The 12,965-nt window shown below is 41.3% G+C and overlaps 1 protein-coding gene across 4 annotated transcripts in view; it reads left to right on the plus strand.

Moving 5' to 3' along the window:
- The first annotated feature begins 478 nt into the window (after positions 1-478).
- eif4g3a (eukaryotic translation initiation factor 4 gamma, 3a) overlaps positions 479-12,965 on the plus strand; it is a 37,902-nt gene continuing 25,415 nt past the window's right edge. For all 4 annotated transcript variants that reach the window (XM_088423446.1, XM_088423447.1, XM_088423448.1 and 1 more), the window contains exons 1-2: positions 479-1,128; positions 12,189-12,261. In XM_088423446.1, the coding sequence (XP_088279572.1) occupies positions 962-1,128; positions 12,189-12,261 (240 nt within the window). In that variant the 5' untranslated portion in view covers positions 479-961. The remainder of the gene's footprint in view (positions 1,129-12,188; positions 12,262-12,965) is intronic.

The following is a 12,965-nucleotide window of genomic DNA, read 5'->3' on the forward strand; positions in this document are numbered from 1 at the left end:
ATCTATCTATCTATCCTTCCATCCATGTATCTATCCATCCATCCATCCATCCATCCATTCATCAATCCAGCGTGGACTACTATTAATAATAACTATACATACGTATTTTTGTCTTTAAATTGCTGATCGAGAAGATGCAGAGCACGAAGAGACGATAGAGGGCGCCAGAGCACAGGTCCCGAGAAGTGGCGTTCGACCATAAGGAGCTTTCGTTGTTCTAAATACTGTAGTTTGAAACTGAAATCATGCGGTGCGAATCTGTGTACATCGGTTTAAACCATTGGATGTAGCGCGTTTTCATTTTGCATATAAAGTGTATTCTTGATACAGTATTGTTTATTGTGTACACGACTTGCAAAATGTGATTTTTTCCTGCAAATATGCGGCGTGACAGCGGAAACGGTTCGTCGCTCTTTTGATTAGACGAGCGATTCCGTAATTGGCCGAGAACTGCCGAATCATCTGTCCTACTCGGACTGCTGGAGAAGCGGTAGGCAGCTGCGCCATGTTGACCGACTCCCTCACGTATGTGAGAACAAAAAATGAGAGAAAACACATTTGACGAGCAGCTCAACTAAATTTTCCCGCGCGGGTGGTTGATGACCGTGTGGTTTATCTTTTTTTCCTTTTTCTCCCCCCCACCCCCACTCTCGTGGAAAAGAAACGAAACCGGTGGGGGGGCCGGGGATCCGCAGAGGCTCCGGACGGGCTAGGGAAGCTAAAGCTCCCCACCATCCCCATGAAGAGCACCGCTCATCCGGGCAGCGACTTTCCATGAAAAAAAAAAGAAAAGATCAGTGTCGCTATTTGGGCTTCGTTATCCCGCTTCTCTTGGGGGGCTTTGGGGCCTGCTTTGACTCCATGTGTACGAGCTAAAGCGACGGTCCTTTCCCTATTGCGTTATTTTGTTTTCGATGGTTTAGTTTTTTTTCCCTTCTTTTTTTGTTCCTTTTTTTTTACGATGAGTTTACCACCGAAAGTAGTTCCCAAACCCGCCGCCGCCGTCGCCGTGAGTGGACCTGGAAGCGGACCCTCTCCGTCGAGCCAACTGCGGGCTACCCTGACCTCCGTGTCGCTGCCGCCTGGAGCCCCAGCAGTCCCCCAGCCCGGAGCCGTACCGCCAACACAGTATCCTTTTGACATGCCCGGTAACACGTATGCGTGCTTCCATAACACTATTTCCCACCTTTGTCTTTGGGCCAGGAGTTTGTGTTTTACCGAAAGTAGATGTTGGATGTGATGGTAGTTGTGGGAGGGCAAGGGAGGGTGGGGGGACAATTAGCTAGGATGCTAAGTGTGCTAATGCTAGCCGGTTTTCGAACGCTACGCGCCGGGATGGTTTGTTTGGGGAAGGGGGGCATTTGCACCCCCACACAACGCCACACCCCAAGTCCAACTATAACTCTATATGAGTTGTGCCAAAGGGTTGAAACGAGCTGACATTGTAGCAAGGGGTTCGTGGCTCGAGACACCGGTGACCGGTGCCCGGCCGGCCGGCCGGCTTTGTTCGCTTATCTTCGGTGGCTAACCGCATCGCCCCAGAAGCGTGCTAATGTTAGCCCCAAAATAAGGCCCGGTTTTGGGGAGGGGATGGTTGCAACACCTCCCCTCCCGTTGATGAGGGAGATGAAAGGGGCTGCACCCTGACAGGCCTGTCAGTTGTCTGCTCGACGAGCGTTTTCTAATGCTTTGGATCCGGCAGCGGTGGTACATTTCTGATCAAGCACGACTTGATCAAGAATTTACATGTGTTTTTTTCGGTAGTGAGCTCGTGTTATTGTCATTATTATGATCCAGCTTTTTATAACCCATTGTACAGGCATGTCCAAACCCCGTCCTCGAGGGCCGCTATTTTGCACGTTTTTGACGTTTCCGTCGTCCAGTGGTGTGTTGGGAGGTCAGAAACCCCAAAAACATGCAGGACCGGGTTTGGACATGTCTCACAAAGTATATGGTGCAAGCCATAAACAGTTGCGTATTTCATACAGATGCAACTCGATTTGCTTTGGACAAGCTAATACAATCTGAAAGCACATCAGGCACAAACACAGCTGTGGGCCAAAATGCTCATTCCAACTTTGTTTTTTTGCAAACTCAGACATGCTTTGTTATAAAAACAATATTTACATAAAATAGCCTCAATCATCTGACTTGCCCTTGCTCTCTCATGATCATTAGCAGATATGTACTGCATATGCTACAGCATGGCTGCAGAGAAAGGCACCTGTGTACATATTGCAAAATCACTGACCAACCTAGCAATATTGCAACTACATTTTGTCTAAAATGTTTTTGCAGAGATGCTCTTGTTTCAGCTGTACAACTTTTCATCAGGAGAAAAGAGCATGAACACGTTAGAAAGCCTTTCAAGGATCTCAAATTTATGTGTAAAGTTTTCAATGTTAAAAAAAAAAGGTTTCCAAGTTTTCAGCAGAACTGAAAATATCCATGTTTCATTCAACTTTATTTTAAAATCAAAAATAACAACAAAGCAGACTTACCAGGGTCAGCAGCATCTCTTAACAGAAATAACATTTTAAATGAATACATGATTGCGTGAGTTTCACTCACATTTAAAAAGGTATATTACCGGCCAGTAGATTTAAAAAAAAAAAAAAAAGCTGAAAGAAAATAAAAACAGCTGATAAGATGTCTCAAAACGCTAAATATCGGCGCTGTAGGCGTAATAGGTCCATCAGTAGTACAAGGCATCCGGCGCCAGCAATATCTGAGCCATTAAGTCACCTAAAGCAAAGCTTTGCGAAAAATACCTGGTTTAATTTGATTTTTATTTTATTTAGATACGTACGTTTTTCTAATTGCCCAACATAATTCTAGATGAATTGTAATTTAAGAAACCCTATTTTAGGTACAAACCAAACATTTAGAAAACATCGTAAAATCGCTGGGTGAAGTCATTGTCTTTTTTTTTTATAAATATCTTGTTGCTCCGGCGTCTATCAAGCACTAACATTCTGAACATTGCCAAAAGTCATTAGCGCATGCCACCACTGGCCTATTCACCTTCACCTGTGCTGTTGGGAGGCGTTCACACAGAGGACAGGCTGGCCCACTTTTGACTGGAGTGAGTCACTGCACTTATGTCATCTCCTGTTACAGTTCCAGCAAGGTGTCAGTTTGAGACGGTGATCAGTACCATGTCCGCCCAGTCAGTCACTCAGTCAATTGGCTCAAAGATAGTCGTTGCCCCATTTACCCTGCTAGTTCAAATCGGGATTAATGACAATATTATATCTGGTGTTTTGGTCATATTCATGTACATTTCAAATGACTCGTATCTAACTACATGGAAGATCAACATGAGCAGATGCCCATGTGACACAATTAACAGGTGGGAAGAAACAATCATGTCTGACTGAAATGACTAATAAAATAGCGTAATTCCCCAAATGTAGCACACATCTTTTTTTTTGTTTTAAACCAAAAATGAACGTTCAAAGCAGCTATAAACAGTGACTTAAAGATTAGATTGTATTTATTTATTTAAATCTGACAACATTTGAGGAAGATTGCATCCGTCAGCCACATAAGTTATGACAGACAGACGCGCATTTCTATATTGGACATTTCATACAGTAATTACAGTAATGAGGGTGGAAGTCAGTTGGCTCTTTGTCACTCCGTGCATTGGGGCTAACTGCAGCTTGTGTTAGCTGAGGTTGTTACCGCATTATTTTCAATCAAAGAAGCTAGCAAACTGAACCAACATCCGAGTCCATCCTTGTTCACACTCAGGGACGTTACAGTAGCTTTCAAAAAGATTTTTTTCCTGTAGTAGAGCATGTTGGAATCCATGAGGCTGCCAGAAATTTTGATGTGAATGAGTGTATCCAGAAACTGAACAGACAGGTGCAAAAAAGGTAGGTAAATACTGATTTCTGACAATTAATATATATCTTATGGATATAAAGTCAAAAAGAAGATATGAAGAGAATTACATAGATGAAATTTATTCTGTTTTTAGAATTCTTTGCTCGGCTTACTTAGGCTTGCAGTACTCATCGCTTCTCCTTTCAAGCAGGGAAGAGTCAAATGACCCGGGTAGGGTCAATATGAGAGTAATGTTTGAAAGAAACAGCCTTGGAAAGCATTTCTTTAGAAGTTCTTCCCGGAGGCAAGGTCATGACGATAGTACGCAAACTTGATTGTCTTTACCTGTTAGCGTGAGCAGCATTCGATGTACACAAGGCTGTGTTTTATTCTTCTTTATTGATGGCCTCTTTTTAGGTTGCGTTTATTTATTTTTTCATGTAGAGCAATATCATGCGGGCAACTAACAATAGCAAGGCAGGCCACCAGTTGACTGAGATCAACTCAATGGGTTTATCCTGTCTGAATTTGTCGAGAGAAGCTTGGTGCCGTTGTTATCTGTACAGGAGACAACGCTTTGTTGTTGTTGTAGTGCCTCTTTGTAAATCACCACTGACCTTACGTGTCCTGTGATGGTTATGGTTACATTTAACAGAATACAGAGACTGGTTGTCTCTGCTGAAAGCGGCAGTGTCCTTCTTTGACTCTCCTGACTGTTGAATTTGTTTAACCTACTTTACACTGCATGGCTATACATGTTTATCATTGGTCTATAGACGTCAATAGTGTTTTTTTTTTTTTTTTAATGAAAGTGACAAAAATACAAATATAGTGTATGACATTGATATTTCCGCTGCGGTGATTTTCATCTTGTGTTTTCTTTTGTTCTTAAGTCCTGTGACTGCAATTGGTCTGATATACCTGTCGAGGAGCTGATTTAAATTGGTACCTACGTTGTAGTTACAAACGAGAGAGAGAGTGTGTGTGTGTGTGTTGTGGTTGTAGTCGCCAACTTCACAGTGTCATGCTTATTTAACAGTGGCTCAGGCAGTAGAGGGGCTCAGGCAGTAGAGGGGGTCATCCAGTAACCGAAGGGTCGGCTGTTCGATCCCTGCTCTGTCAGAGTCACGTGCTGTTTTGTCCTTTGGCAAGACACTTCACCCACCTTGCCTCCAGCGGTTGGTCGGAGGGGCCGTATGGCAGCCTCGCCTCTGTCACTCTGCCCCAGGACAGCTGTGGCTACGCAACGTAGTTTACCACCACCGGTCTTACTGTGTGATAGTGCTGTGCTTTGTAAAGCGCCTTGGGTTTCGTGAAAGGCGCTACATAAATGTAAGCGTAATTATTATGATTTATGAAAAATACGATATTGAAAGCTCTCTCACACAAGATCAAGTTTTTAGGCGGCCAATAGCAGACCAGCATCTCCGTGACCCCATTACGCTGACCAATAGTAGACCGGTGTCATGGGGAGTCTAGACGCCGAGCAATAGCAGAGCAGCATTATAATGACGCGTTGCAGCTGAGGCAGTTTGACACTAACAGAAAATAAGAGCAATTACCTTAAAGCGCCTCAAGAGTGAGGCAAAACGACAAACACAAACAACCGCATCGTAAAGCGTTTTATATATATATATATATATATATATATATATATATATATATATATATATATATATATATATATATATATATAATATACACACACACACACAAAGCTGACATCCAAAAGTGCCTTTCTGTGTAACTTCCCATGCCGTATGGACTGTTTGTCGCATCTTTCGAATGTTTTTCCAAGGGGTAGTCGCTTCTCACTCGGTAGTACATTAACTCTTGCAGGACAAGATGGTGCGCTGCCTCAAGGTGTGTAGTTTTTCTCTGTTCCTGGTTCCCAGAGTAACGCCCAGCGCATGTACTGCACAAGCCCTTACAATGGCAGCGCTACTTAGCATTCAGTGCGAGAGGCCAAGGTGGCGCTTCCCACCATCTGCTAACAAAGGCCCAGGTCAGTCAGCCTTGCTTGAAACCCCCTCCTGCTTTCCCAGCCCCCGTTCTAATTTAATTCCATCTCACCTCACTCCACATCAAGCCCATCTGAGAAACTGAGGAGCTTTTCTCAAGCCACTTTCCCAAGTGTCAATGCAGATTCATATATATACTGTGTGTAGCATATTTAAACCATAGTATTTGTCTATGCCAGTGTTGTTTTAACTTTTTTTTTTTCAGAGTATCACCTTCAAAAATATTTACCACCTACCAATACTACCAACCTGACTGACATTAATGTACAATAGCAGATCATGCATAAATTTTAATCAAAAAAAGGAAATGGAGGTTTGAATCCTAAAGAATAGGTTATGACACGTTGTAAGCCCCTGTAACATTGTACACAGATTGAATATACATATCATTTAAAAAAAAATGTTTTAGAAAAAAACTTGGATAATTAGGACATACTAAATTGATCTGAGGTGGGATTGAGAGCGTGAATGATTGTTCATCTCTGTGCCCTGCAATTGTCAGCTGGGATAGGCACAGGCAGGCCTGCGATGGATGGACATGAATCATTTATTATCAATATTCGATTAAAGTTTATTTCACATAAAACCAAGTCAAAAATGTTGTGTGTCATTTTTTGTCTTTTTTAAGGCTATGTCTACGTACGAACCTTTCATAATTCAGTGAAATCTGATGGCGTTCACTCGGTCTGATTTGGATTACACAGTCCTGACGCAAGCATAAACTAGATCGCATGGGATTTAAAAAAAATAAATAAAAAAGCTCACATCACTCGACAAGACATGCCACTACATAGAGGTATGAGGCCCAGGTCCCGCTTGGTTATGTACAACTTGACGCAACACTGTACTTAAGAGCAAGCGTGTGTCTTTTTTCCTTGTGTGTGTGTGTGTGTGTGTGGCCTGCCTGTGAAAATGTTCTCACATTGGTGTACTCACTGGGAAGTTATAAATAAACTGCTGAGCTGTTATGAGCCAGCACGCAGGACAGCGTATTCCAGAGCAGGCATACCCGGGGTTGAAGTCAACCACCTGTCTTACGTCAGAAGACTCGCTTGCCTTTTTTTTAATGTCAAATCGAATGATTATGTCTCTTTTGTTTGTTTTTTAACTGTTATAATTTTAATGATCTGAATGAGGCGGCTGATTTAGCAGTCAACCAATCTGACAGTTTTTTTTTCTTTCTTTTTTTTTCTTTTGCTGCTAGTGCCGGAAATATTCCAAATGAGAACAATATGTCCCGTGCAATGTTCTTGTTCTCTCAAACTGTGCTTGCGGACTTGCACAACAAAGTTGGCGCTGTATTTGATTTGGTACTTTTGAAACATTTCGGAGAGGTGATAGACTCGACTAATGTTGGATTTAAAATGATGAACACACAGATCTAATTGGGAGAGCATTTAGTTCTGACTATACATCGGGGGGGGGGGCAGCGAATAGCAAAAATCCAGCATTTAATTGACTGTCATTGAAATGCATTTATGCGGGTTAACAATCAGAGTTTTCCACATATGAAATAAAATAGGGGGAGAAATAGGGGGAAACAAACAGAAAATAAAATACTAAAGGATGGACCTCTAGCATTTATGGCTCAGTCAAAGGATTGTATCAGTGATATTTGTAGTAAATTCAACGATCTGCAGATTCTTTAGAGAAGAGTCTGCAATATGATGACTTTCTCTATTTAACATTTTATTTCTTTATTGTAAGTACAGTAATTGATACATTCTCAACCTGCAATAATCCGCTTTTGTTTAGCACTTCAACGAAAGCTTCAGCACGCAGAATTGTCTGCATTAAAGGCAAAAAGCGTGCACGAATCTTTACTCACTGCTCCAGTATCAACCTTATTTTGTTTTTATGTCAGTTCATTAGGCCATTTGTTGTTCGCAGCCAAACATTGAACGCCAAACTTCCTCCGTACATTTAACATAACATAGGCATAATTCTTAAAATACAAGACACATATTCCTAATAATGAAATAGAAACAGTATAAAAATGAAAACATTTATTAAGTTCTATTTTTCAGAGTCTTTATTAACCAGTTTCCCAGAATTTGGTTTGTGAGGCTTGAATCCACGAAGCTAGCACCCATTGTTTGTACTGCAGTGAAAGAGTGGTCTCAGCTGCAGCATGCAGTGAAAGCTTTGTCAGTGCCACTTTATGTGTGTGCGTGTGCGCATTACTTGTGTGTGTGTTTGGGAAAGTATAAGCGAGAAGGGAGTGGGCCAAGTGGGAGAGTGTTAGAGTGTTTGCACCATCTGGGACGTGTCCGCTCACTTCCTGTGCCTCCACTTTTATTTTTTATTTTTTTTTTGACTGAGGGTTCCAGGTAGCCTGCCTCATTATTGAGGATACAACATCCAATACCTCAAAGTTATGATCAGAGACTTTTTATTTTATTATGATACAACCCCCCTTTTCTTCCCCTGCGTAGTGCGATCTCAACAATTGAAGATTGTTTTATTAATTAATTTTTCAAATTCAACTTGGTTCTCTGTTGGGTCTGGATATAAATCAAATATTGTATCAGCGTTGGGCAATATATAAATATTTTAGCTAGCATTTAGCATGTATAACGTCCTCTTTGAATTAAAGGGCAAATTGTGTGTATTATATGAACAACCTCTATAACAAAGATAGCAAACGTTGTATGAGATCGATAAAATGCAACTTTTTTCAGCATTCCCAAAGATAAACATTGCAACTTGTATGGCTTGGGATACAAACAAAACTATTTGGATTAGATGCTGCTAAATTTGTTGTATACCCGCTATACAATTACAATAGAGACATTAAAGTGTACTCTTCGTGCTCGTTTACCCCCTCCCCACCTTTTTGTAAAATAAATTTTAGGCAAGGAAGTGCAGCATTAGGCGTCCCCTGCTACATGGGACAATTTTGCTCATCTCTTCCACTGTATGTACGGAAGCCATGTGCAACAGGGAATGCGGCGTGATTGCTCTCCATTGTGGTTCATCATAATACGTGCTGCCAAGTGTGAAGGACTCCTCCTCGGTGAGCCGCTTATTAGGCAGCAGACTGTTGGATGACATGGTCTTGTTACCCTCGCAAAGCATGAAATGTTACATACTCAGTCGGGCGCCGCTGATTTATTTTACAAATAAGTTTGTTGTGAACAAACGGAGTCGTAACTGTTCCACGTCTGTCACCACAAAGCCGAATGACTTCCAAACCACCGATGATAAAACTCGTCTGTCTTTTAGAAACAAATGCTTCGCTTTATTAAGCCATGTTACACTAACCTTACGTTTAGGCTGAGTGACAAGTAGACAAGAGGAATGCGGAAGCTACAGCAGCTTATGAAAGCAAAACGTACCGCCGAAAATAGGGAAGGAAAATATCCATTTTATTTTATTTTTTTAAATTGTTCATAACAAAAAATGTAATTAATCGAGAAAATGAATAGATTGCCCAGGCCTATAGTGTGTGATGCGTCTTCAGCATAAATGCTGACCTGTCTGTCCTCAAAAGCCGATCGCCCATGAATACGTGGTTATTGGAGCAGTGTTGACTTCCCACTTAAGAAGCATAAAATGGACATTTGTCCTATAATTAGTGATGAACATTTAACAAATGTGGGTACACATTTGTTAGACATAGACATGGCAAGGACATGATCTCTATAAAGTGATGAATTATAAGAGTGTCTCCTTATTTTTTAGCTCCTTCTGCCTCATTCTTTTGTTGATTTTAGAGGTGCAGTGTAACTGTAGTGGACGACTAATGGGATCATTTGTTTTTAAGAAAGAGAGTTAGGAATAGTCACTGCACAGCCTTGATTTGTTGATTCATTGTCATCCTTTTGTCATCAATAAACGTCTTGGAAAACACAAGACAAGTGTTCCTACTATCATGTGTTGTAAATAGAAAAGTCATAGTATAGTCATAGTATGAAAATGGGGAGCTGTATTGGAATGTGGACATTTCCACGAATGTATTATGCTGTGGTTTGATCCTGCTTGACAGTTCTGCCACTAAATGGTGTGAGATGGTTAGCACAATAAAAGATAGAGAATAGTAGAATTAGAACAAGGCACCCAAGCATGTATGCTGGTTTGATGTGGAAGATGCCTTATTCTGACCTTCAGCTATTTGATTCATGTGATGTTTTCTATTTATGCTGCCATGATGTGTGTCACATTTGCACTGCTTAGGAGTACTCTCAGTTGTATCACTTTGAGTGTAATTTCAGCCTTAGTGTTACATAGTGCTGACTATGACGGTTAGTAAAATAGCCACAAAATATGATACACTATCACAATACCTCATACTACTGTAGTCCATTTAATGAGATAAAGTGCTGCGGGTAGACACCTTCAGCGAAGTGCTTTACCTCGAAACCTGTTCTGATAGATGCAAAATCCACAGCGGTAGCCTCACTTCCATCATCGCCATCTGGTCAAGGAAGAGAGGAGAGTGGTGAAGTGACATTAAAACAGAACAAAGTCAGTATCATGGTTTAAGGTTGAAATCACATTAGAAATGTGCTTTGGTCTGTTTGTTTAGTCTGCATCAAAAGTGGTGTGGATTCACACTGTATTTTTTTTATAATGGAAGCTATATTCTGTCAATAAATCGACGCATGTGAAGATCAAGGACTCCCGTTGGCCAGGAATAACGGGGGCACCACGCAGAGTACAAACTTGGAAGTGAAGAAAAACATGGAATTCTTGTGCTGCATTCCTGTTTTGCTGTTATTAGAGCCGCGTAATAATTATGAGCGTTAAGATCAGCTCTTTCAAGTTTAGCAATGTACTATAAATGATAGAATATTGGCAAATATGTGCAGGAACCTGAAGGAGATTATTTGGTCTGTACGACCTACAACAGCAGTATGGTTAAACAGAAGACGGAGGATTGTGTAATAACTCAAGTAGATTCACTGCGAGGTATTTTTTTCACATGTTGCCTGGCTACCATGTCTTGTTAAGCCTCAAAAGTGCATTTCTCTTGTAGTTGGAGCAGATCAGCTGTGGTTAATATTCAGGCATTCAGACAAGTACCAAAACCACCTGGAAAAGTGAGTCTCGGTCTAGTTGTTTGAGTCACATCAGGAAACATTTGTGTGTGTTCACACCTGCGTGAAAAGTGTAAGATTTGACAGTTTTTCATTACGGACAGCAGGAGGTGCTGTATTTACCATTGTCCGTAGCTCTAAACAAACATGGCAGCCTCCAGAGAAGTGCCACCCCCCCATGTAATTTAATTTAACGATAACTAGACCTACGATTATATTTAAAACATACTGTTGGTCATTAAGAACACATTTATTTGCAAGTTTTTGAAATTTACAATTATTTAATTTATTACTTTTTAATGAAAAACGGTCTAAATATTACACAGTGTCCCTTTAAGCTGTAAAGCGTTACAAGATATGATGATATGATGCTATACCAATAGAATGAATAGTAGTAGGAGTAACAACAGCTTAGGTGCCTGAGTGGACCTAAAAGACTGAAGTTATTTCAGCACGCACACTATTTTTTAAAGCTCCAAAATGTCTTTACTTTCAGTCTTCTTCTTGAGCATTCAATTAGATTAGCATGTCTGGCAGGGGGCCAAGATCGGCGTCAGAAGGCTAGTTTGTAAGAATTGAGAGACGAGTGACCGGGCCATGAGGGAGACAGCAAGACGCTCAGTTTCCCCTAAACCATGTGATCAAAGTTTTGCTAAAATGATACAGACGTGGCCAAGCAGGTTAACCCTGGGATTCCCTGTCATGTGTGGTTGTTGAGGTCCCCCCTCGTTTGGTCCTCTCTATCTCCTCGCTAAAGTGACTCTCGGCTTCACTCCTTATCGTCCGTTCTAACCACTGCTGCTCGGCTCATATTAAGCGTATCCTGGGTAAAAGTCGTAACAGAACATTTTCTGTTTATAGGCTACCTTACCTCTTTTACAGGCCGAGCAGTTGTCCTGCTTTTGTTTAACCAACGCTGCCCCCACCCCCCCAAAATCCACTTCACATTTTCCTTTTAACATTGCTCAAATGGCGATAGGTACATAATGTACCCTTTTAGAGTGCTTGGCTTGTTTGATGGGAAGAGGCACGTGGGGGAATCTTTGAAATGAAACCCGGCAAGCAGTTCAAGGAAATCCCTTTTGGAAATAAATGTCCTTTTCTGTTTTGAACGCACTAGTTCTGTCAATTTTCTGCTCATTTCAAACTTACTTTTACTATACTAAATGTCCTTGTGTAATTTGATCTGTGAAATTTCAAAACACTCTCTCTCACTTGTTCTCTTGAAATAAAGGATCCAAGCAGATTTGGATTCATGCATCACAGTGCTGGTTTTCCTTAAAGTGCATCTTTGCAGAATTCCTCGAGTTCAGCAGTCATTGGATGACAGAATCTTCTCCACGCAGCCTGGAGTTGCTGCAGTCTACAGCGTGAGTCAACACACTTACACAGCCGTGCAGCTTAATCAGGGGTCAGCCAAAATGTTGAAAGAGCCATATTGAACCCGAAAACAACGTCTGTTCTCAGCTACGTTTTTCTTTTTCCCTTTGAGAGCCATGTCCCTTCAAACACCTGCATTTTTTTGTTTTGTTTTGTTTTTTGCAACAGCCCTGAAAGAAACATACGTCGTAGGCTATCACGCAAAACAACGTTGACAGTTTGTGTCATGTTTTTAAACCATATTAAATCAAGAAATACAAGTTTTACGTATTTCATACATTTTTGATAAAGCTCCAGTGAGCCAATAGGGCAGCGCTATCAAGGTGCGAGTTGCCAACCCCTGAGCTTGACCTTTCACACAGAATTGAAAGCATGAATCCTGTAGACCAGCGGCCCCCAACCACCGGTCTGCGGTCCGGTAACAGTCTGTGGATCAACTGGTACCGGGCTGATGGGCTGCACCCAAAATAATGCACCTGATCGTCAAACATGGTAGATGGGTATTGCTGACACTATCCAGCAATTACATTCATTTTGGTTATTCAAATCAAAGTGATTAGTATGCACTGCACATTCTAAAATCAATGTGAGATTCGTCAATTACTGCAGCGCCAATGGCGTAAAGTGTTTTGTTTTTTTTCACGAGAGAAACAAACGCTTTCTACGTTACAGATCCTATACAGTGCCCCTCCCC

The sequence above is a fragment of the Hippichthys cyanospilos genome, chromosome 9, assembly GCF_059441005.1.
Source record: "Hippichthys cyanospilos isolate Australia breed blue-spotted pipefish chromosome 9, RoL_Hcya_1.0, whole genome shotgun sequence".
Taxonomy (NCBI): domain Eukaryota; kingdom Metazoa; phylum Chordata; class Actinopteri; order Syngnathiformes; family Syngnathidae; genus Hippichthys; species Hippichthys cyanospilos.